The sequence below is a fragment of the Salvelinus fontinalis genome, chromosome 19, assembly GCF_029448725.1.
Source record: "Salvelinus fontinalis isolate EN_2023a chromosome 19, ASM2944872v1, whole genome shotgun sequence".
NCBI classification, from domain to species: domain Eukaryota; kingdom Metazoa; phylum Chordata; class Actinopteri; order Salmoniformes; family Salmonidae; genus Salvelinus; species Salvelinus fontinalis.
In genome coordinates this window covers 1,288,197-1,313,288 of record NC_074683.1, presented here as the reverse complement: position 1 = coordinate 1,313,288, position 25,092 = coordinate 1,288,197, and the positions used below count along the sequence as shown (strand labels likewise).

Sequence of the window (25,092 nt, the reverse complement as noted above, 5' to 3'; positions counted from 1 at the left end):
ATACATACCTGTCGTTCAGCTTGGTCATGGGTGTAGGAGTGTGTTTGTACCTGTTGATCATGTCATCCAGCTTGGCCAGGTCTGTGTGAGGGAAGGCCGGCTCCTCCTCCTCCAGCTGGGGGGGGGCGTCCCCCTGACCCTGCTCATCTGGGGGGCTCACTGGAGAGTTCTCATTGGTGGAGTTAGGGGACGACGTCTGAAACACACCATCAAAAACAGAATATAGGGCAGAAATTCCCCAAATCCCAATTTCGCAATAACCCGCCTCAAAACTAGGGGAAACACTGACTCATAATATATAACAGGAGAGCTAGAGAGCCTAGTGACAGTCATCTGGACAGAACCAGTCTATTCCCAGTTCCCACCAACATTCACTCTTCAACACAAGCTCACATCATTCGGTCCTAACTTGGGATCTGCACCAGTCACTCAGACTTTCACTCAAAATCATGCATTGATGACATTGGGAGATTTGCGTAAAAAAAAGAATAACTTGCAATCTGCACGCGTCACTGAAGTTAAGGTTCAACCCATAAAGAGCTGACAAGACAATTTCATAAGGAGGCACTGCTGTGATAGAAAGATCTTATCTGAGGCCCCTGTTGCAGCCAGGTCTCAAAACCCGTGACTGTACTCCAACAATCTACAACAAATATGGGACTTTTACAAACAGTAGCACTGTAGTATAGGAATGATCAGCTATAGAACTCCTTCTCCCCGAAACATACCCATATGTTTTGTTTTCCTAATGTAGTCTAATCTAAAGCCAATTAGCCAAACCATGAGGTACAATCAACATTATACACAAGCGTGCACAAAATGCATATTGCACACACACTAGGGGAGGCATGGAAAATACTTGACACCATGTCAGTGTGTGTGTGTGTGATATATTAATGTGGCATATGCAGGTGTTAAGGAGAAATGCAGTATGTCTCTTTAATTGTAAGTCTGTGAAAGTCCACAGATAAATGATTCTTTATTCCCATCATGTCTTCAAGAACTGTGTGTGTGTGTGTCTGACATATGTTAATGACTGTTCGTATGTATGAACAGCAGTGGTAGCAGCAAGTGTGTGTGTCTGATGCGGGTAGCGGAGCTGAGAACTTGGGAAATGTGGGGGTGTGTGGAGAAGGCTCTTTCTGCTTGGTTGACCTACATAGCCAGCTTGCCTCTCACGTCTGGGCGCTACTCATCCCTAGCCCACACACACACACACACTCTCTGTTTTTATCTATTACTCTGGGGCTTGTGTTCATTGATTCCTACCTCCTCCTTCCAAGTCTCCCTGCCTTCTTTCTATCTCCCTCTGTGTGCCTAAGTGTGAGCACTGACTGTCACCCCCCTGCAGTTTAATTCAATTAGATGCGTCTCGGTGCTGCTGCTGTAACAATGTGGGCCACTGGTGCAGTATTTGTAACAGAACAACACTCAAGTCTAAACAATACACCAATATAGCATCCATCAAACACACAACTTGTGTTATGGTTTCAGAGGCCAAAACAGGTTTGATTTATAGTTACCGTTAAATGAATCAGGACAGCTTTATGCCCCACAGGGCACGAGGAGGACGTTCATGTCATACTATGTGCTTTAGCACAAAGAGGAGCAGGAGGAGAGGATGGGGGCAACGAACGGCAGAGGAGAGGTGAAGAGGGGAGAGTAAAGGGCGAGAGATAGAAGAGGATGTTGAGACATGAAGAAGTGAGAGGATAGAGAAGTGAGAGGATGGGGCAGAGTAGAGGTAGAAGAGAGGACAAGGCAAAAACAGGATGTTGAGGTGAAGGACAGAAATCAAAAAGAACAGAGAGGCTTCTGACCTGGTTCTGTGGCAGCGGGGGCTGGCTCTGACTCTGAGCGTCGGGTGCCTGGCCTGCCTGGTTGTCGTTGCCCCCAACAGGAGAGCCACGAGTGGTGGCCGTCATGCTCGCTACGGGGCAGATCTTGGCCTCTTTTAGGGAGCACTGGCCAGGAGGGAAATCACAGGAGGCGCCTCAGCAACCTCAGAGGCAGAGCAGAGGGAGGAGAGCAGCGGCCGTGGCACGAGAGAGAGGGACAGAACCACCTGGAGATCTGGACGGGCCGCTGAGACCATTGCATAACCTGGAGAGAAGAGGGTTATAAGGTGTATGGGTTTTGTTGTCTGTAGACAAAATACTGCATGGTGGGATCACTCACAAAAACGTACAAACACGATAGGAGAGATTTCATGCGGGTCAATTCAATCAATGGGATCACTTCTACGTTTATGGTCCGTTTGTGTGTTATATACATGGTTTCCTTTTTTCTTTTTTTAAGGCCATTATGCGTTGTCAAATCGAACCACAACTAGCTTGTTTGGGGGTCTCAGTGACCAACTTTGTCAGGTGAGCCTGATCAAGTTTTTGGTAAGCAAAACAATAAACATACACCGAATTAGAAATGAGAAGACGAGCAGGTTTCAATTCTTAACGATTCTCTGGGACCTATCAGATTAGAAGGGAACAATCTTTTGTATTTCCCCCCGACATTTGCTTGATTGTGTTCCATTTTTGCAGTTTAGAAGCTTTGTTGTAGAGACAATGTGCGGAAGTAAGAGATAAGCGTTAGAGCGTTGACGTGATAAGGAGGAACGGTACAGAGAAACATGTTAAGCATGCACCCTCTATGGCTGCTTCTGAGTCTGGGTGTATCATTTCCAATCAGATAAGCTGAGATCTTGGCATGGATTGGCCAGGTTGTCAGTATCACCATTAGCGAAGCATAATATGACCTAGCTGCCAATCCAGTACTTGTTAGCACCACTAGACATCTTTGCACATCCTACTTTTCTAGCATTCTGGCCTGGTCTTGTCTAGTGTAACACCCAGACATAGCTAGCCGGGCAGTGGAATCAAATGTTTGTCAGAGGTTAAAATAAAATGTAGATAATATCCTACAATGATATTGCTAGCAACGGAGAGTGATAAGACAGTGAGAAAGATAACAATCCTCAACAGATGGAAATAATCTCTCTGTTCATCAGTGAGGCTGCCAACTAGTATGTTTCAAGGGCTGTAGTGAAGTTGGAGAGCAGGCAGCAGCATCTCCGGTTAAAACAGCATGACATTGACACCATTGGCCTGACTCTGGAGAGGAAGAAGCCTAGAAGACCTCTGACTGCTCGTACCGCATGGATCCAATTAAGGCTAGTAGTGGAAATGCCACTACTATTGTATATCTAAAAGTGCACATTTTAGTCCCCCATTTTGTTCGCAAGCAAAGTTGTAGGCTATTTTACACAAACAAGCAAGAGAACAAGACAAACAGTTGTGGTTCAAGTCTAGCTATATGACTACAGTGGAGTGGAGTGTTACCTAGGGATGGCACAATTATCGTATAAATCTTGTAACCGACTACTATGTATAACAACCGTGAACAAACAAAACAAAAAACATAATCGTCATACTGTCATTCATTTCAGGAGAAAGGGGATTCAACTTCATATTTAAGTAACAGCATTTAAAAAATAATAATTAACACATGAAGTGGGTAAAGTTGATAATCATTTTACATGCAGAATAACACTTTGGTCAAAAGTTCCAGGTCAAAACCATTCATTTTTCAACAGGGTCGTCCGTCACCAAAGCTGGTTGTATTCATTAGGTACTGTATGTCATATCCAATTTTCAAAGATGCATTTCAAGTAAAACATGTATTTATTTTTTTAAACATTTGCATGACAATGAATCATTACTCAAAATTCCAAAACAGCCCTAGTGTTATATAAATGGGCTCATTCAGACAGTATAACGACCATCATGCACGCAGCATAACCGACATGCCAGCAAGAAAAACTATTAATAGTCAAGTGGATCATTAGCAAGATGGAATTGCCTGTGTTCCATAGTGCTGTTTTGTCACCTATGACCCTGTCCACTTTGTTCAAATGTTGAAATCAAGTGGCCTACCTTTGAGTGCACAAAACACTAAGAACATTAAGTTCCTAATGTTTGGTATACTCAGTGTATATTTCCCAGAATGAGAACGAGTTGCCAAATCCTTATATAAATGTTTCATGCTTATTGCACATTTATAAAACAGACTAGACAGCTAGTATAACAGTCTATGGCTAAAATAATCCAAGCAGAACGTGATGCAACAAACAGAACATTCATTTTCCAGAATCATTGTTCATTGATATTCACATTTTAGCAGTGTCTGCTCTGCGCATAATTTGTGCAGTTGAAACATAAAAAGGGTATCATTAGAAAAGATAACTTCTCCCCTACTACAGTAAAATAATGTCTCTGTGTGTTTCGGTGTCCACAGTGCCTTCGGAAAGTATCCAGGCCCCTTCCATTTTACCACATTTTGTTATGTTGCAGCCTTATTCTAAAATGTATAAAATTATATTTTTTCCTCAATCTACACACAATATCCCATAATCAGAAACCAAAAACAGTTATTTTTTTATTTTTGCACATTTAAATACGTTATTTATAGAACTATTCAGACCTTTTGCAATGAGATTCGAAATTGAGCTCAGGTGAATCCTGTTTCTGTTGATCAACCTTGAGATTTTTCAGAGCAAAAATCAAGACATGAGGTCGAAATGAATGTGTCTGTAGAGCTCCGAGACAGGACTGTGTCGAGGCACAGATCTGGGGAAGGGTACCAAAATAATTCAGCAGCATTATAGCTCTCCAAGAACACAGTGGCCTCCATCATTCTTAAATGGAAGAAGTTTGGACCACCAAGACTCTTCCTAGAGCTGGCCCCCGGCCAAACTGAGCAATCGGTTTGAAAGGCCTTGGTCAGGGAGGATGGTTACTGACAGAGCTCCTCTGTGGAGATGGGAGAAGCTTCCAGAAGGACAACCATCTCTGCACCACTCCACCAATCAGGCCTTTATGGTAGAGTGGCCAGACGGAAGCCACTCCTCAGTAAGTTACGACAGCATGCTTGGAGTTTGCCAAAAGGCACCTGAAAGGTCTCTCAGACCATGAGAAACTGATTCTCTGGTTTGATGAAACCAATATTGAACTCTTTGGCCTGCATACCAAACGCCACGTCTGGAGGAAACCTGGCACCATCCATACAGTGAAGCATGGTGGTAGCAGCATCATGCTGTGGGGATGTTTTTCAGCGGCAGGGACTGGGTCAGGATCGAGGGAAAGATGAACGGACAAAGTACAGAGATCCTTGATGAAAACCTGCTCCAGAGTGCTCAGGACCACAGACTGGGGTGAAGGTTCACCTTCCAACAGGACAATGACCCAAAGCACAGAGCCAAGACATTGCAGGAGTGGCTTCGGTACAAGTCTCAATGTCCTTGAGTGGCCCAGCCAGAACCCGGACTTGAACCCAATCTAACATCTCTGGAGACCTGAAAATGGCTGTGTAGCGACACTCCCCATCCAACCTGACAGAGCTTGAGAGGATCTGCAGAGAACAATGGGAGAAATTCCACAAATACAGGTATGCCAAGCTTGAGCGTCATAACCAATTAGACTCAAGGCTGTAATTGATGCCAAAGGTGCTTCAACAAAGTACTGAGTGAAGGGTCTGAATATTTATGTAAATGTTCAGTTTATTTTTAATTAACTTGCAAACATTTCTAAAAACCTGTTTTTGCTTTGTCATTTTGGGTATTGTGTGTAGATTGATGAGTGGAACAAATTATTTTATCCAGTCTAGAATTAGGCTGTAACGTAACAAGATTTGGGAAAGTTAAAGGGGTCTGAATACTTTCTAAATGCACAGTATGACCGATTCTTTTGGACCAAACCTCAAATGCAAATAGCGAGTTGAACACTTTTCAGAGAAGAAGAAGTGATCTCTCATCTTTGTTGTGTGAGTGGCAGGGGCATGGTGTGTGTGTGTGTGTGCAAACAGAGAGGAAGAGGCGAAGCGAGAGATTTCACGCTCGCCAAAAAAAGCCCAATACATTTCTATTTGCTTATTTTGGACCTAAACTTCTCGCCTGCCTTTTCCCACCTTTGGAACAATGACTCCCATTGTTACGGTGGAGACATGAGCATCTTGCTCTTATATACAGATCTCTGGTGTAAATGGGAAGGTGCAGACAGCACACTAGGAGCATAGGAGACGAGACTAAAAAGACAACATGAGAGCAAGCGGACAAATGCTCATAAAAACGATTCTTGCGATACAGGCATCTGGAATATCGCACAAAAACATTCATTCAATATAGTCGCCCTACACTCCACTTGGAATAATCATTGAACAAGGAATAAACCACTTAGTGAACAAAAGCCACACGATGGAAACTCTTACAATGTGTGCTTAGCGTGCAAGACTTATTTAAACAGGTAGCCCAATTCTGATCTGATATTTTTTTCACTAAATTGGTATTTTGACCAATCAGATCAGCTCTGAAAAATATCTGATGTGAAAAGATCTAATTGATCAATACGAATTAGGTGGAAAGAATATCAGAATTGGTCTGCCTGTCTAAACGCAGCCAAAGGGTTAAGGATGGAAATCTGGGATGGATGCGATTCCTACAAGACTACCACACTCAGTATTCTCCTCCACAATCCCACAGCATTGGCCATCCAGACAGTCCTCTCCTAATGTTTTAGATTGAGCAACAACAAAATTCAAACAAAAGCCATTGTTCAGAAAAGAAAATCCAATCCTCAGTTTAATATTCATTCGATTGAGATCAGAAGTAAAACAAAGGAATAGCCTAGGCACTCAAAAATACTGAACAAAAATAAAAGCAACAATTTTTTTTTTTACTGAGTTACAGTTCATATATAAGAAATCAGTCAATTGAAATTCATAGGGGCCTTAATCTATGGAAAATACAGATATGCATCTGTTGGTCACAGATAACTTTTTAAAAAGTAGGGGCGTGGATCAGAAAACCAGTCAGTATCTGGTGTAACCATTTGCCTCACAGTGTGACATCTTCGCATAGAGTTGATCAGGCTGTTGATTGTGGCCAGTGGAATGTTGTCCCACTCCTCTTCAACAGCTGTGCGAAGTTACTGGATATTGGCGGGAACTGGAATACGACAATCCAGAGCATCCTCAAATGCTCAATGGGTGACATGTCTGGTGAGTATGCAGGCTATGGAACTGGGAGATTTTCAGCTTCCAAGAATTGTGTACAGAACCTTGAGACAAGCATTATAATGCTGAAACATACGTTGAAGGTGGTGGATGAATGACATGACAATGGGCCAGGATCTCATCACGGTATCGCTGTGCATTCAAATTGCCACTGATAAAATGCAATTGTGTTTGTTGTCTGTAGCTTATGCCTGCCCATACCAGAACACCACCATGGGGCATTCTGTTCACAACTTTGACATCAGCAAACCGCTCGCCCACACGACACCATACACGTGATCTGTAGTTGTGAGGCTGGTTGCACGTACTTCGAAATTATATAAAACAAGGGGGCTTATGGTAGAGAAATGAACATTACATTCTCTGGCAACAGCTCTGATGGACATTCCTGCAGTCAGCATGCCAATTTCACATTCCCTCAACTTGAGACACCTGTGGCATTGTGTGTGTTGTATGACAAAACTGCACATTTTACAATGGCCATTTATTGTCCCCAGCACAAGGTGCACCTGTGTAATGATCGTGCTGTTTAATCAGCTTCTTGATATGCCACACCTGTCAGGTGGATGGATTATCTTGGCAAAGGAGAACTGCTCACTAACAGTTATGCAAACAAATGTGCACAACATTCAAGAGAAATAAGGTTTTTGCGCATATTGAACATTTCTGGGATCTTTTACATCAGCTCATGAAACATATTTTTGTTCAGTGGAAATAAAATAAAAGCTTGATGCTGATATCATATAAAAACATTTAGGCCTAAATTAGATTGGGAGAAGACTGAAGTTCATACAGTGCATTTGGAAATTATTCAGAACCCTTTACTTTTTCCACATTGTGTATAGAATAAGGCAGTAATGTAACAATTAACACACAATACCCCATAATAACAAAGCAAAAACGAAACTGCAAAACTTAAATAACACATTATTTCAGACCTTTTACTCAGTACTTTGATGAAGCATCTTTGGCAGCGATTACAGCCTCCAGTCGTCTTGGGTATGACCCTACAAGCTTGGCACATCTGTATTTGGGGAGCTTCTCCCATTCTTCTCTGCAGATCAACTCAAGCTCTGTCAGGATGGATGGGGAGCGTCGCTGCACAGCTATTTTTTGGTCTCTCCAGAGATGTTCGATCGGGTTCAAGTCCGGGCCCTGGCTGGGTCACTCAAGGACATCCAGAGAAGCCACTGCTCCCGAAGCCACTCCTGCATTGTCTTGGCTGTTTGCTTAGGGTCATTGTCCTGTTGGATGGTGAACCTTCGCTCACGTCTGAGGCCCTGAGCACTGTGGAGAAGGTTTTCATCAAGGATCTCTGTACTTTGCTCCGTTCATCTTTCCCTCGATCCTGACTAGTCTCCCAGTCCCTACCGCTGAAAATCATTCCCACAGCATGATGCTACCACCACCATGCTCCACCGTAGGGATGGTGCCAGGTTTCCTCCAGATGTGGCATTTGGCATGCAGGCCAAAGAGTTCAATCTTGGCTTCAGACCAGAGAATCTCGTTTCTCATTGTCTGAGAATCCTATCGGTGCCTTTTGCCAAACTCCAAGCGGGCTGTCATGTACCATCTACTGAGGAGTGGCTTCCGTCTGGCCACTCTACCATAAAGGCCTGATGGTAGAGTGCTGAAGAGATGGTTGTCCTTCTGGAAGGTTCCCCCATCTCCACAGATGAACTCTGGCGCTCGGTCAGAGTGACCATCAGGTTCTTGGTCACCTCCCTGAAACCTCTCGCTTCACCTCTTCCTCTCTGTTTGCACACACACACCATGCCCCTCCCCCTGCATTTGGCCAGGCAACCAGCTCTAGGAAGAGTCTTGGTGGTTCCAAACTTCCTCCATTTAAGAACGATGGAGGCCACTGTGTTCCTGGCAATGCTGCAGAAATGTTTTGGTACCCTTCCCCAGATCTGTACCTCAACACGATCCTGTCTCGGAGTTCTACGGACAATTCCTTTGACCTCATGGCTTGGTTTTTACTCTGGCATGCACTGTCAACTGTGGGACCTTATATAGACAGGTGTGTGCCTTTCCAAATCATGTCCAATCAATTTAATTCAACACAGGTGGACTCCAATCAAGTTGTAGAAACATCTCAAGGATGATCAACAGAAACAGGATACACCTGAGCTCAATTTCGAGTCTCATAGCAAAGGGTCTGAATACTTATATAAACATGGTATCTGTTTATTTGTAATATATTTGCAACATTTTCTAAAAACCTGTTTTCACTTTGTCATTATGGGGTATTGTGTGTAGATTGATGAGGACTTTATTTATTTAGTCAATTTTAGAATAAGCCTGCAACGTAACAAGGAGGGAAAGGTCAAGGGGTATGAATACATTCTGAATGCACTGTATGTAATGGAAATGTGTGACATACTGAACTCGCTGCCTGCTTTTCCTACTGCCATAAACCCTGACCAGAGGAAAACTTGTCAATTATTCTACAAACCACATATGCTGGAAATGAGTCATACATCATTTCTAGTTGGGTCTTATTCTAGACATGTAGGCCTAAAGTGCTGGTGGTGCACATGGTGTTGTAGTATTTGAACTCTGGGCACCATACAGCAAAGACAACATGTCTTTCTGAATTTCAGACAAGAGAGGAAAGGATTTCCTTAAGTAACCATGGGATTGGTTGGCCAGGAAGCCAGAGGTCTTTCATCCCTTTTGTGCTCACTCTTCAAGTCATTCCACCTCAAAAAGCACAAGTAAGAGGATTTACACCCACCATCTCAGAAAGTTCCTGTAGTTAGAAATATAAGAATGGCATTCCTGAAACATTATTTTGTTTAAATAGAATTGGTCATTTAAAATGTATAGGATTGACTGACTGCATTGGTTCTTTTTATAAGAAACATTGTGTTGAAAATCCAAAAATGTTTGCATAGTCAATTTACACACAGTTCTGACACACACACTCTTACCCCACCAGACATGCCACCAGGGGTCTTTTCCACAGTCTCCAAATCCAGAACAAATTCAAGAAAGTATACAGCATTATATAGAGCCATTATTGCATGGAACTCTGGTCCATCTCATATTGCTCAAATGAACAGCAAACCTGTTTTAAAAAAACTGAAAGCCAACATCTAACTGCACAACACCTCTCCCCTATTTGACCTAGATAGTTTTTGTGTATGTATTGATATGTAGGCTACAGTGAGTTAGGCTAGGGCGAGATATACCATATACCGGGGTATTTCTCTCCAGCTCAGGGATCCAGCTATGCATTTGGTTTGCTAACTTCATAGATCTAAGTGGCTAGATGTCAAGATCAAGAAGTATTTTTATTTTATTTTACCTTTATTTAACTAGGCAAGTCAGTTAAGAACACATTCTTATTTTCAATTATGATTTTTGTCCCTTGTTCAAAGAAATTAGCCATTGAAGTCAATTTTTACCATAAATTGGTCTGAAAATACCAAGTTTTGCCCACAGATGCCGCTGTCCCTGCTACTGCCACCACACCCTTTTATACATTTTGCTGGTCTTGTGTTTATTCAATGGATCACATAATTTTCTTTGCAACTTTGTGTAGAAAACCAACAGCTTTTGCTCATGATGAAAATATATTGTGAGGTCAAGCCAGTCCTCCATGGAAGCAATTCAGTTTGTATTTCTCTTAGCAACCTAATGCGTCAACCCAAATCTCATTGAATAGTCCCAAAGAAATGGCAGCTCTGAGGGCTATCCATATGGTGAAAGTATTTTCCTACAAGCCCAAAACTTTGATGGAGAAATGGACTAGTGACAAAAAAATGTGACAACCCTTATAAAATACAATGTGTTTTTCAATAAAATGATTAGAAAACGTCTCTATACGTACTGTGGTTAGTGACATTTTCCATTCAACCAAACACCATTGCTAAACACTATACAGTGTGTGTTTGGGCCTTTTTTGGGATTGATGTAATAAAACACAAGACACCATTAAAATGAATAAAAGGGTGTGGTGGCAGTAGCAGGAAAAGTGGCATCTAGTGGGCAAAACTTGGTACTTTGACTACATTACCGTAAAGATTACAAGCGACTTCAATGGAAAATGTCTCTGAACAGAGGACAAAAACCATCACCAGATTCAAAGGGAATGTGTTAAAGGTTGAAGAAGCAATACTCCAAGCAGCAGCTCTATACTACTTGTCAGACATAGAGAGTTGATACTGTATACTGGTTATTGGGGTGGGATTGGCGTGGGGTGATGTTGGCTTTTTACCATTTTATTGGGTTCTTCACAATTATGGTCGAAATCAGATGTTAGGTGCTATATATTTACTGAAGGTTATATGAACCCTGTGAATGTAAAAATGGCCAATTTAGGTGTAATCAATTCACTTAATTTCTCAGAGATCAAATTATATTCCATATTTCAGGAATGCTAATCTTATGTTTCTAACTACAGAAACAATTTCTGCTGAAATGACGCCTTTAGGATTCTGTTCCAGACCAGCACAGAACGTCTGGACGAGATACGCCTTTTTTCTCTGTCTTTGGGAGACCTGCTCAACCACTTCACAAATCAAAATAAACTTCCTTGAAAATTAAGCCAAACTGCAGACAAATATAATTTCAATAACCAGCCTACAGAAAGACATAACTTTGTCATAGCTTCAACTTCATAGAATGTCTATCTCCATAACTTTTATTCTCCCTCCAGTAGGACCGTACAATCTGGTTTATAACCACACACACACTGACCCTGTATAAGCCAACAAAGGCCAGCCGCAGCTCCAGAGGACACATAAGGCCATGAGCCATAATGATGAGTATTGTTTACTCTCTCGGTCCTCTACGCCCAGCTGGAAGCCTGGGCACTGGCTAGTGCTCAGTCTGGCACAACTCAAATATAAATATATTGATTAGAATAGACAGACATGCCTTTCTTTGACATGTCAAATACTGAATCATGTCTGATTATCTATTCATGGCATTTCTATCTGCAAAGTCCAGTATGTTGCATCCTCCTGAACACAGGGACGACACCAGTCCTGCCTGGCAAAGATAGACAATATGACTGGAAATCCAATCCACACAAGTATTGGAACATGAGGGTTTGATCATGTATTCTAACATGATATTTCCTTCATAAAAGGCCACCCCTGCTAAGTCATTGTCAACATCCCCCCCAAAAAATAGTAAAAAAATTTGTACACCAGGGGTCTGCCAAGACACCCTTTAAAAGGGACCATGTGAGATTTTGGCATTTAGGTCTGTTTTTTCGATTTACCCAGAGTCAGATTAACTCATGGATACAATGTGTTTTTACAGTTCGAAGTTGCCAACTAGTGTTAAAGCAATTGCTAACCAGGGTTAGCGCAATGACTGGAAGTCTATGGGAATAGTTCATGCTGATTTCTAGTCATGGGAACAACTAGCATGCTAGCGGTTCCTGTAGACCAGGGGTCGGCAACCTAAGGCACGCGAGCCAGCCTTGGCACGCGAGGGTATTTGCCGTGGCACGCCAATGCTTGGCAAGTCATCCCACCCCCCCAAAATAATACAAATATTTAAATTATATAGGCGGCACTGAAGATGAGACTAGTTTTCACATAGCTAACAGATAGCAAACCTTAAGTTATTTTTTTTTTTAAATAAGGGCACAAAATGTCATCAGCAAAGAAAAATAAGGCAAACGTCCACTCATTTATTGCCTCTGATTCCTTTTACTTTAGGGCCAGGCTGTTTGCGCTCTGTTGTAAAACTGCTATTTGTCAGACATCAAGTGCACATTGCATTTTGAAACAAGACATGCGGACCAGGCAGAAGGAATCAAGAGGGCCGTGTCCAGGTATGAAAAGCAAGGCACTGTGGGTATTTTTCATAAAAAAATTGCACAGTGCATTGCTAAACATGGAAAACCATTTATTGATGGGGAATATATCAAGGCTTTCCTCGGTAGTTCATAGGCTTTATTTGATGGATTGCCTAACAGACACAATCTTCTCAAAGATTAGACATGCATGTGTCTGCCAGAACTGTTGAAAGGCATGTTCCCAAAATAGCTGAAAGGGTAAAGGAGTTGCAAACTGTAGAGTTAAAAGATGCACCTGTGTTCAGCGTGGCTCTTAATGAGAGTGTGGATGTGAATGACATTACACATCTGGCAGTAGTTGCAAGATACTGTGACAGAGCAGGTACGCAAGTAGCTGCTTTGTCTAAAACAGATACATGGTAACACTAAAGGGGAAGGTGTAGCAAAACAGCCTTCACGGATCATTTTGAGGAGAAGTTTCGAAATTAAGAACATATTCACTATTACAACTAACCGTGCCCGCACTATGGTGGGGAAACAGGATTCGTAAAGCTGATTGAAGATATGATTGGCCACCCCGTGGTTAAATTTCACTATCATTCACCAAGAGAAACCGTGTTCCAAGAATTCAAATTCCAATTTAGGTACTGTAATGGCTACTGTAATTAAAATTGTGAATTCCCTTGTTGCTCGCTCATATGTCACAGTGTCAGTCACTGCTGGAAGCGCTTGAACAAATCCACAAAGACTTGCCTCTCCACTGCAGTGTCAGGTGGTTAAGTGGAGGGAAGGTTCTGGAACGGTTCGTGGAGTGTTTGGATACATTTGAAGCCTTTCTGGCTACAAAAAGGGCCAAAACTACCCAGAGCTTGAGGATGAGGATTGGCTTGTAAAACTGGATGTTTCTCACTGACATAATAGGTCACCTCAATGAGCTCAACCTGTGCCTGCAGGGTGCAGGCCAGACAGTGCTGGATCTGTTCCATGCACATAAGGCATTCCCTGCCAAGCTAGAAGTCTACTTGCGGGATTTTCAAAGTGGAAAGTTCCGCTACTTCAAGCAACTCAAAGGGCTGTCAACGCGACACACTGTCAGTACATGGGGATGCTGTACAAGGGGGTGCTAAAGTCCGAGTTCTCTGTCCGATTTTCAAGCAACATCTTTTTTGATGAAGCCAGAGAACTTTGAGGAGAGCAACTTGGGTCTGTCTGTGTGTCACTGGATAGGGACCGAGGACTCTGAAATGCAGCTGTTCTAGCTCAAGACAACCTCCCTTTGGTCATCAAAATTCACAGCGCTGCGCAATGAACATGAAGACAGAGAAATCAGGGGGCCTCCATTATCCACTGTTGGGAGAGCCTGCCAGCGAAAGATGACAGTCTGCAGAAGGTTGCATGTGTAATGCTTTCAGTATTTGGATCCATATATCTATGTGAACATATCTTTCACACATTAAGTCGATCACCTCACGCAGCCGGCTGGCAACATACCACTCGGAAGCCTGTGTGCAGCTAAAAGTCTCCAAATATGGCGCAGATATGTGTCTCGGCAATGGGAAGCAGACACAAGAATCACACACACAAAAAAAAATAATAATAATAAATAAATAAATAAAAAAATCGGTAAGATGAGATTTTCAATACAAATGATATAACCTTGTTATGTTCATGGCAGTAAATTTCAGTACGTAGTAATGTGAACGTGTGTGTGTTGCAGAGGATTTGGAATAAGAGACTGGGGAGACAGGAGACTAAGTAGCCTACGATTCTCAGCAGCAGATATGGATCATACAGAAATAAGTCATTTTTTATTACATTCAGTTATGTTTAGGGCTGTTGGTAGGCCTAACAGTCATCTCAGTCTTTTTACGAACTGAACCTTGTATTCTGCAATAACATTTTATATTTAAATCACATTTATTATTCCGCCCTTTTAATTCTGTAGCCTGTTTTAATGGAACGGTTCGACAAAAATGCAAGTAATGAGGTGCAATTTATACACATTATTAACAAGGAGTTATAACTAACAATTCCAAGTGTTGTAACAAAATTTCCATAGAAAAACAATTGAAACGTCTTAAATGCAATTGAAAATGGCAAGGAAGTGTCACATCACAACGGAATTATGATTCTATCTTGATGAAAACGCAAAGGAATATTGTCCATAAATCAAAACACTAAACATATTAAAGCCACTAAATTCAGGCCATCAAGTCACAATAAGGACGACATCAAAATGACCATTGCATTAACACAGCTAACCACAACAGCATATTTCAGGCAAATATACATAATGCCTTAAGAGGCATAACATCAAAGGAATTACTTACAATCACCAAGGATGCATGCCAAACAAATTCAACCAAACAATGGCAAAAATCCCTAAGTACAATACAAAGATCTATAAATGCGTTTTAAAAGGAGGGAAGACCACGCTGGATTCAACACCTTGGACAGAGCCTTGGTGCGGCTTTGCTCATCTGGGCTCCCGAGCAGTCTAAGACACTGCATCTCAGTGCAAGAGGCGTCACTACAGTCCCTGGTTCAAATCAAGGCTGTATCACATCCGGCCGTGATTGGGAGTCCCATAGGGCGGCGCACAATTGGCCCAGAATCGTCCGGGTTTGGCCGTCATTGTAAATAAAAATCTGTTCTGAACTGACTTGCCTAGTTAAATAAATACAAATCTGGTGTAGGTAGGCCTATAGTGGAGCTCTGCGATGCTAATAGAAAGCTCCTCTGTTTAACAAGCTATGGAATTCTCCCGTTTCTGGGCAATTAGACATTCAATAGACAATTAGTTGTACTGCACATATGAAAATCATAACTGGCATGCAGATCAGTAGAAATGGTAGGATAAATTCTAAAATTGGCACTAGACACAAGAGGTTGCTGTAGACTTAGTCATCACACCAACACTAGATAGCAACGGGTTGCAAAACTACCTACAACTTCCTTCAATCTGCACGCAGAGACATAAAAATAGTATCCATGATGAGTTCATCTGACTAAGTAGAAAAAGGGCTAAGTTGCCAAAATCTTGCACTATCCCTTCAAGATAGGAGTGACAAGTTGCAACTTATGTATAGCAAACAGCAAGCAGTGGCACAAATGAGAGCCAGCAGCACACAGCTGTCAGCCCAGCCAGTAAGGACATTTTGAGGATACTGAAACTGAGACATTTCCTGTTCTTTCTGCAGGTGGCCACTGACGTCAGAAACATGCCATTAAACTGCTTCTATTCAAATATATTTCCTAGCCTAGAAAGCCCAGCTCAAAACATTATGTGGGCTACAGTTGGATTACCATTCATTTCAATCAGTAACTATGTATTGAAAATGAATCCATACTGAATGGCATTGTTAGACATGGTGGTCATCCTCTGTTCAACATCTTTCAGTCTCTCACTGGAAGGCTAATAACACAGAAATGCTGTTGCGGACTGTCGGGCTAGCTAGCACTCTAAACATCACTGGCTGGCTATGCCATGTTATGTTATGAAATGGGCCTTTAACTACAGCTATATCACGGATGACATGGGCCACAAAACAGTAATAGCCAAACTGACAGTCTACTCCTAAATCAGACTCCGATGTCAGCTATGTCCATGATGACATTGGAGGTAACAAATAAATAAATAAATGCTACTGATCTAGTTAGCTAGCTGATTAGCTATGTTTGTCTTCCATCATTATGGTAAGATCACTAGATACAAAAACAATCACTGAATAGGTAGTATAACTATAACTTTTCAAGGACGTTGACCAGTAATTGATAAGCTTGTTGACGCACTCGTTTACAAGTTATACAAATAAATATCACAATTGACCCTACACGTCCATGATTATGCTGCTTCATCTTGCTATCTAGCTATCTAGATACATAAAATACTTCGAACAAGATCAACATGTCAACGTATCTAGCTAACGTTAGGTTGACTCTGATCTGAGTTGATTCATAAAGGAAATAAATATCTTATTCTGAAGTCAGAATGGCATATCTTTAAACATCGCAAATCGAAAACTTTGGTAAAAACAGCTAGCTAGCTAAATTAGGAAGCTAACAGCACTCCTATACGGCTAATATGACTTATAGAGAGCCTGATATCGCAGTGCGAACTGCCCCTTGAAGGCCTAGTTTCCAATCGCAGTTTTCCGGGCCTTTGGCCTGACCAACTAGTGTTAACTAACCGTTGATGCAAGTTCATTTGGGTACGGATAGATAGCTAGATATCTGGCTAGATTTACAGACACATTACGAATTGCTTGTTAAGAAACATTTGCATTCAGCAGAGTAGGGGCTAGTTAGCTAACTCGATAACGTGAGCTAGCTAGCTGAGCTAACTGTAGTTATGTAGCTAACGTTAGCTACTGTAGTTGTTTTGGAGTAGGCCGCGCAACCACGTCCATAGAGGAATAATTGTATGTGGTACTAGTTAACGTTAGCTCACCTAGCCAACGTTGACTAGTTAGTTTATGTCACTGTGCGACATTTCACGATTGAAACCATACTAAAACTCAGACATTACTTAGGGTTCAGGGTGGGGAACCGCCTGCCATTACCTAGATAACTTTAACGTCAACTAACTAACAAACAAGCACGCAAACGAACATTATCTGTCTGATATCGACCCGGCTTTCAACAACGTTAGCTAGTTGTTTAGCGATCAAAATAGTTAACTCCACATTGAAGACCCGTTTTCCCTGCTCTGACAGTGAGTGAGTCAGTAAACTTGGCTAACTAGCTAGCCAACGTTAGCTACCTTCTGCCAGAACCAACTAACTTAGCACGTTTACAATCCAAGTTGAATTCTTCAATGATTAAAGACGTGTATCAATGTATTTCAGGCCAATAAAATGTCAAACAAAAGAAATAGCTAGCTAATGTTACCAAGTCAGCTGCCATACCCACACTACACCAGTTGACAATGTTAAGAGCGCAAGCTAAGTTAGCTAGCAAACTAGCTGCTAACAACTTACCATGAATTTGATAGGACTTCTCTATTCACGAACTACTCCAGCCTTGACGATTGTGTCGATGTTTATGACATAAATGTGTCCTATATACTGCTATTTCATATTAAGCTCAACTGTCTGTTAGAATAACCTGGTTCCTTGGTTTTTTTTGGTCATATCTTGGGTGTTTTTCCTGCGTCACCAGCGCGGTAGCAGCCCCCCCGACTCTATCTAGTCAGTTCGGTCCTAGCCAGTCAGTCACAGCTTGCTGCTAGCAGAGAACCGCTTCAACATGGCGGAAGCACAGCCCTGAACAACGTCGCTGGTGAAAACAGATGCCAAACGCCTTTCGAACTCCAACCGTCAACATTAGTTAGCTAGCCAACTACTAGCTCTTCTGTGTAGCATCACTTTGCAAATGGAACCCGTGCTGAATGGTCAAAAATCCATACAATGTAGATGGTTGACTCTAACCCCGATATTGGATTCGCTTATCCAGGATTTTATTTAAACCCCGATTTCAACGCTTGTTGAACCAAAAAGGGTGTTTGTAGGCCTATATATCGCCTCCTACTGTCATGGATCTGTTGTTGGGTCTGTTGGTCAGATATTCAACAACAAAAATCAGCGGACATTGAAAACATATAAATTGGTCAGAGATCAATATTTATAGATGAATATGACCTATCATAAATTGTTTATTATTGGGCTAATAAGACACATTTCAATTGGTCCAAGGAGTAAAAACTAAGGCTCTGTTCAAATACCAATAGGACACATTGAAATACATCCCTTCCTTTATTCTTTCATGTGGGTGATTACTGATCTGACATGATTAGTGAAATCAATGCATTCTTCAATGAAGCAATCATTTTTAATTTGAACAAGGCCCCCAAAAGGTGTCCCCTTCCAGGTACAGCGGGTCCCCTTGGCCCTTCCCAAGAGTGGGTGCCAGAAGATACCAAACCTACCTTTACGATTTTTTATACTGTGCACTGAGGTCGGAACGCAATCATGGTTACATTAAGACACTGTTAGTAATGGCAGTTTCAGCCAATCAGCTCCTTTGTTGTTCAACGCGACGTGCCATTCCATAATTGCTGCTGTGGCTACTGCTCGTTGGCGTGAGGACGAAAAGGGCAGTTTTCTGGGAAAACTAGCAGTATTTCAATCTTCTCGGTAGAGCAAGGTGGATAAAGGTAAAATTTGGAGTCCAGTGGCATTTCCCACCCCTGCATTGAGGTACATTTTCTTACCCATATCTCGTTCCAGCTCCACAGTGTCTTAATGTAACCTTGATTGCATTCCAACCTCAGTGCAGTTCAGTATAAACAGTCATAAAGGTAGGTTGTTATCTTATGGCAACCACTCTTGGGAAGGGCCAAGTGGTCCCGCTGCCCCTGGAATCATCTGGCAACAAGAGGGCTAGCCCTTCCAACACGTATCTGTAGAATGTGAGGAGGATGCTGGTACATCAGCTCATAGACAGATGAGGAGGGGTCAGGTTACTAAACTTTGTCTCTCACTCTGTGTGTGTGTCTGTGTGAAAAAGGCAAATGTTTAGATAGTGTTCACCTCATTTGCTTGATGTATTGAGCCCCTCTAAATTGCTGAAGATCCCTAGGTTACAGTTCATATAATGAAATCAGTCAATTGAAATTAATAAATTAGGCCCTAATCTATGAATTTCACATTAATGGGAAAACAGATATGCATCTGTTGGTCATAGATACAGTACCTAGGGCGTAGATCTTAAAACCAGTCAGTGTCTACCATTTGCCTCATGCAGCGTGACACATCTCCTTCACATAGAATTGATCAGGCTGTTGATTGTGTCCTGTGGAATGTTGTCCCACTCCTCTTCAAGAAGGTTGCTGGATATTGGAGGGAACTTGAACACTCTGTCGTACACGTCAATCCAGAGCATCCCAAACAAGCTCAAAGGGTGACATGTCTGGTAAGTATGCAGGCATGAAAGAACTGGAAAAAAAACTGCAATTGTGTTTGTTTTCCGTAGCTTATGCCAGCTCATACCATAACCCCACCACCGCTATGGGGCACTCTGTTCACAACGTTGACATCAGCAAACCGCTCGCCCACACAACGCCATACACATACTCTGCGGTTGTGAGGCCGGTTGGACGTCCTGCACAATTCTCTAAAACGACGTTGGAGGCGGCTTATGATAGATAAATTAACATTAAGTTATCTGGCAACAGCTATGGTGTACATTTTACAGTGGCCTTTTATTGTCCCCAGCACCAACTTCTTGATATGCAACACTTGTCAGGTGGATGGATTATCTATGCAAAGGAGAAATGCTCACTAACAGGGATGTAAACAAATTTGTGCACAATATTTGAGAGAAATAAACTTTTTGTGCGTATGGAACATTTCTGTGATGTTTTATTTCAGCTCATGAAACATGGGACCAACACTTTACATGTTGCCTTTATGTTTTTGTTCATTGTAGAAGAAGATAAAAGGAAATACTCAAAGACTTGAAGTCCAGTGTACAATTACCTTTGGTTAGGATCAGAGACCTGCACAGTATGAATGAATGAACTATGAACTACTGTTGGGAGATAAACAGCTAGAGAAAGCGCTCAACTGCTGACTCACTAGACAGCCATAGTCCAGCGGCTAGAGCGGGATTAACCCCTGCACACACATTTTCCCTCTACAGCTGTGTGTGTGTGTGTGTGTGCCTGTTTGTGGGTGCATGTGTGTGGATAATTGTTTGTGTGTGTTCCAGCACTTTCCCTTTATCTCCTCTTTTGTGCATCAACCCTCATGCCTGTCCTCTGTCCTGTCAGTGGTTTAAAATTTCAGCCAGGGCACAGTTGTTCTTGAAATCTACAAGTAGGTGAAGCAATCTGGTAAATCCATAATCTGACCATTATCTGCTTTCTCTGTTCTCCCCAGAGCTTTGTCACTTTTCCAGACAAGGCAGCCATGTAATGCAATAAGAGACGTTGACAGTTATTTGAAGAGTTTATTTCCAAAACAATATGTCCATTTTTACCAGTGTGCTCTTTCTTTTTAAGAAGGTACCAAATAGTTGATTTGGCCACATCCAATTTTTTTGCTAGCTCTCTGATGGGTTTGTTTATATTTTTCAGCCTAATGATGGTTTGTTTCACTGGCAGTGACAGCTCTTCGGACTTCATGTTGAGTGTTTACAGCAACAGATTTCAAATGCAAAAGCCACACTTGAAATCAACTCTAGACCTTGTATCTGCTTACTTGTAAATTAACTAATGAGGGAATAATTCACACTTGGTCATGGAACAACTGAGCAGCCAATTGTCCCATTACTTTTGGTCCCTTAAAAGGGGGGGGGGGACCACATATAAAACGTGCTGTAATTCCTACACTGTTCACCCGATTTGGATGTACAGTTGAAGTCGGAAGTTTACATACACCTAGGTTGGAGTCATTAAGACTTGTTTTTCAACCACTCCACAAATTTCTTGTTAACAAACTATAGTTTTGGCAATTCGGTTAGGACATCTACTTTGTGCATGACACAAGTAATTTTTCCAACAATTGTTTACAGACAGATTATTTCACTTATAATTCATTGTATCACAATTCCAGTGGGTCAGAAATGTACATACACTAAGTTGACTGTGCCTTTAAATAGCTTGGAAAATTCCAGAAAATAATGTCATGGCTTTAGAAACTTCTGATAGGCGAATTGACATCATTTGAGTCAATTGGAGGTGTACCTGTGGATGTATTTCAACACCTACCTTCAAACTCAGTGCCTCTTTGCTTGACATCATGGTAAAATCAAAAGAAATCAGCCAAGACCTCAGATAAAACTATTGTAGACCTCCACAAGTCTGGTTCATCCTTGGGAGCAATTTCCAAACGCCTGAAGGCACCATGTTCATCTGTACAAACAATAGTACGCAAGTATAAACACCATAAACACCACTCCAACACTGCCATAAAAAAAGTCAGACTACGGTTTGCAACTGCACATGGGGTCAAAGATTGTACTTTTTGGAGAAATGTTCTCTGATCTGATGAAACAAAAATAGAAATCTTTGGCCATAATGACCATCGTTATGTTTGGAGGAAAAAGGGGGAGGCTTGCAAGCCGAAGAACACCATCCCAACCGTGAAGCACGTGGGTGGCAGCATCATGTTGTGGGGGTGCTTTGCTGCAGGAGGGACTGGTGCACTTCACAAAATCGATGGCATCATTAGGAAGGAAAATTATGTGGATATATTGAAGAAACATCTCAAGACATCAGTCAGGAAGTTAAAGCTTGGTCGCAAATGGGTCTTCCAAATGGACGATGACCCCAAACATACTTCCAAAGTTGTGTCAAAATGGCTTAAAGACAACAAAGTCAAGGTATTGGAGTGGCCATCACAAAGCATTGACCTCAATCCTATAGAAGACTTGTGGGCAGAACTGAACAAGTGTGTGTTCTGAGCAAGGAGGCCTACAAACCTGACTCAGTTACACCAGCTCTGTCAGGAGGAATGTGCCAAAATTCACCCAACTTATTGTGGGAAGCTTGTGGAAGGCTACCTGAAACGATTGACCCAAGTTAAACAATTTAAAGGCAATGCTACCAAATACTAATTGAGTGTTTGTAAACTTCTGACCCACTGGGAACGTGATGAAAGAAATAAAAGCTGAAATAAATCATTCTCTCTCCTATTATTCTGACATTTCACATTCTTAAAATAAAGTGGTGATCCTAACTGACCAAAGACAGGGCATTTTTACTAGGATTAAATGTCAGGAATTGTGAAACTGAGTTGAAATGTATTTGGCTAAGGTGTATGTAAACTTCTGACTTCAACTGTAAATATCTTCAAATTAAACCTGGAAGTCTGCACTTTCAGCTCATTTTTATTATTTCATTTTAACTCCAATATGCTGTGTAGACAGCTAAAATGTTAACTTGGTCAATGTCCAAATATTTATATAGCGTTTTGCAAAAAAAACACATTTTAATTCACAACTAAAATCAATTAATAAAGAATCTGAGAACAGTAATATATTACACACACATGAAGGTACCCATAAGAAAAAGTTTCTGATGACAAAAAACACCGAAAGTTGAAAAATATGTGGATGTAGCGTTTGGAAATATATATATATTTTTAATGATTATCTTGTTTGTTTCACAGTTAGATTATGTGTTAATGTTTTGATTGCCATGTTATTTTGCAGCCATGTCGTATTGACTTAAAGCTATGTATCATCCTGTGAAAATGAAATGGAAGGGAATGGAAAAGTAATTCCTATTTCCTGCCTCTGGGAATTGAGGATTCAGCAGTTATTCAAATCAGAATTCCATCCTAATACCTTTACCACTGACCCTGCCACTGCCAACATAATCCATGTCTTGTCATGCTTTTCTTTATCACCAGCCAGTTTCAGGTCCATGAGGAATTGAAATGAATTGCATCGCATAACTTTTTTTACATTTATTTTTCATTACATTTATTTTATAGGGACAATACACATCAATTTTCCAATATATAACATTTATACTGGTGTGTGTCTCTTTGTTTTTTCCTGTATTTTGTTTTGTCTGTGTGTTCTCCTCAGCGACAAATAAGGTGTATCTGTTATATGATCTATCTTACTAAAATGTCATGCACAGTATCCCATACGAAATGACAGGGCATATTATAAAAGTCGTATAAACAGTCAAAATACCTTAATTATCGCTCACGAAAACACTGGCGCTGATCAGGGGCCAGTGATTGTTTATGGTCTGAACTATTTGACAAATCTAGGGAATGAATACTGATCTTGGAACAGCAGAGTAAACTCTCACGGGCGACTCCTTCCATTGTTTCTCTAAAATCCGTATCCGGGTCTTCCTTTCCACCAAACCGTGATCACTTCCCGTCAGGCTGCAAAGATGGCGGTTGAACAGCGTTGAATCTTTTCTGTAATAAGCAATTAAAACGCGGATATTTGCGACTTTTTTATGGGGCGAAGTCGCCGAGCCCCTACTGAATAACTATTTTGCGCGAAATGGTGTAGAATACGTGTAAGATTGGTACCAGTTCAAAGTAATTGCGAGTCGATAGTTTTACATTTTTTCGGTCTCCATCCGTGGAGCTTGCCTTGTTATTTTAAAATGGCTCCGGTGCAGATTGGATCAGATGGGCAACTGGTCCCTATCGGGGGTACCACCTCGGCCACCCAGCCGCCACCTCCCGGACCCCCGGCCACCCAAGGGGTCCGGCTGAGCCTGCTGATTGAGTTTCTCCTGCAGAGGACCTACCATGAAATCACCCTGTTGGGTGAACTGTAAGTCATGACGAGACCCCGTTCAATGCAATGCGTCTTTATTAATTGAGATTCCTTCATTTTCATAATGATTTCATAAATTGTAAAATTACGTAATACCTGAAAGTTACCAATACTGTTTCTGTCTTTCTTGCAGTCTTCCCAGAAAAACAGACATGGAAAGGTATGTGTGTCTCTTGTTTCACTGTGTGTACTCACTGATTAAATTGACTTGTCAAATTGGGAATGTTGTTGTATGTGACATCTTCTTTTGCCTGTATTTTCTACTGTTTCTTACAGAAAAATCGAGATTGTCCAGTTTTCCAGTCGGACCAGGCAGCTGTTTGTGCGTCTCCTTGCCCTAGTGAAATGGGCCAGCAACGCCGGGAAGGTGGAGAAGTGTGCGGTATGTATGCTAGACTACAGTACTCTACACCAAACACTCTCAAAGTGGGCATAGATGACCAGATACTATCTTGAGTTATGCACATAACTCTCACCTTTTCACATAAAACTTTTCAGAATTTTCCATACTGACATCAATGCAGTGTTTATGTTTAACTTTGAGTTAGGCCTATTTGCACATAATTCAAAATAATACTGAGTACGGTCATAAGCTAACCTGACCTTTAACCCCTAACCTCCTGTTTTCACGGTAACAGATGATTTCCAGCTTTCTGGACCAGCAGGCCTTCCTTTTTGTGGACACGGCTGATAGGCTGGCATCGTTGGCAAGGGACGCCCTGGTGCACGCCCGCCTGCCTAGCTTTGCCATCCCGTTCGCAATAGACGTGCTCACCACCGGGTCATACCCTCGCCTGCCCACCTGCATACGGGTAAGACACTCCTAACTAGTCTGTGTCCACTGTGTTCATTTTCATTTTTTTCCCCATAGTCTATTGTTTTGACCTCTTGACCTGGCCTCTTATTTTAATTGAAGCTGGTTCTCAGTTGACTTGCCTGGTTAAATAGTGGTCAAATAGAATGAGACACCTGATGCTTCTGTGTTCGTAAGCCACTATGGTTGAAGTAGCCTCGGT

At 41.7% G+C, this 25,092-nt stretch overlaps 2 protein-coding genes across 13 annotated transcripts in view; one reads left to right on the top strand and one right to left on the bottom strand.

Annotated features, from left to right (window-relative positions):
• The window catches only part of usp9 (ubiquitin specific peptidase 9), a 92,224-nt gene extending 73,918 nt beyond the window's left edge, over positions 1 to 18,306 (bottom strand). For 10 of the 11 annotated variants that reach the window (XM_055870285.1, XM_055870288.1, XM_055870289.1 and 7 more), the window contains exons 1-3: positions 17,803 to 18,305; positions 1,821 to 2,103; positions 51 to 196 (exon numbers count right to left, since the gene is read on the bottom strand). In XM_055870285.1, the coding sequence (XP_055726260.1) occupies positions 51 to 196; positions 1,821 to 1,925 (251 nt within the window). In that variant the 5' untranslated portion in view covers positions 1,926 to 2,103; positions 17,803 to 18,305. Of the gene's footprint in view, positions 1 to 50; positions 197 to 1,820; positions 2,104 to 17,802 lie in introns of all 11 variants that reach the window. The other variant, XM_055870286.1, reaches the window with a different exon arrangement.
• Positions 18,307 to 23,659: 5,353 nt separating this feature from the next.
• The window catches only part of med14 (mediator complex subunit 14), a 45,697-nt gene continuing 44,264 nt past the window's right edge, over positions 23,660 to 25,092 (top strand). For both annotated transcript variants that reach the window (XM_055870280.1, XM_055870279.1), the window contains exons 1-4: positions 23,660 to 24,073; positions 24,210 to 24,236; positions 24,353 to 24,458; positions 24,715 to 24,888. In XM_055870280.1, coding sequence (XP_055726255.1) covers positions 23,901 to 24,073; positions 24,210 to 24,236; positions 24,353 to 24,458; positions 24,715 to 24,888 — 480 coding nt within the window. In that variant the 5' untranslated portion in view covers positions 23,660 to 23,900. The remainder of the gene's footprint in view (positions 24,074 to 24,209; positions 24,237 to 24,352; positions 24,459 to 24,714; positions 24,889 to 25,092) is intronic.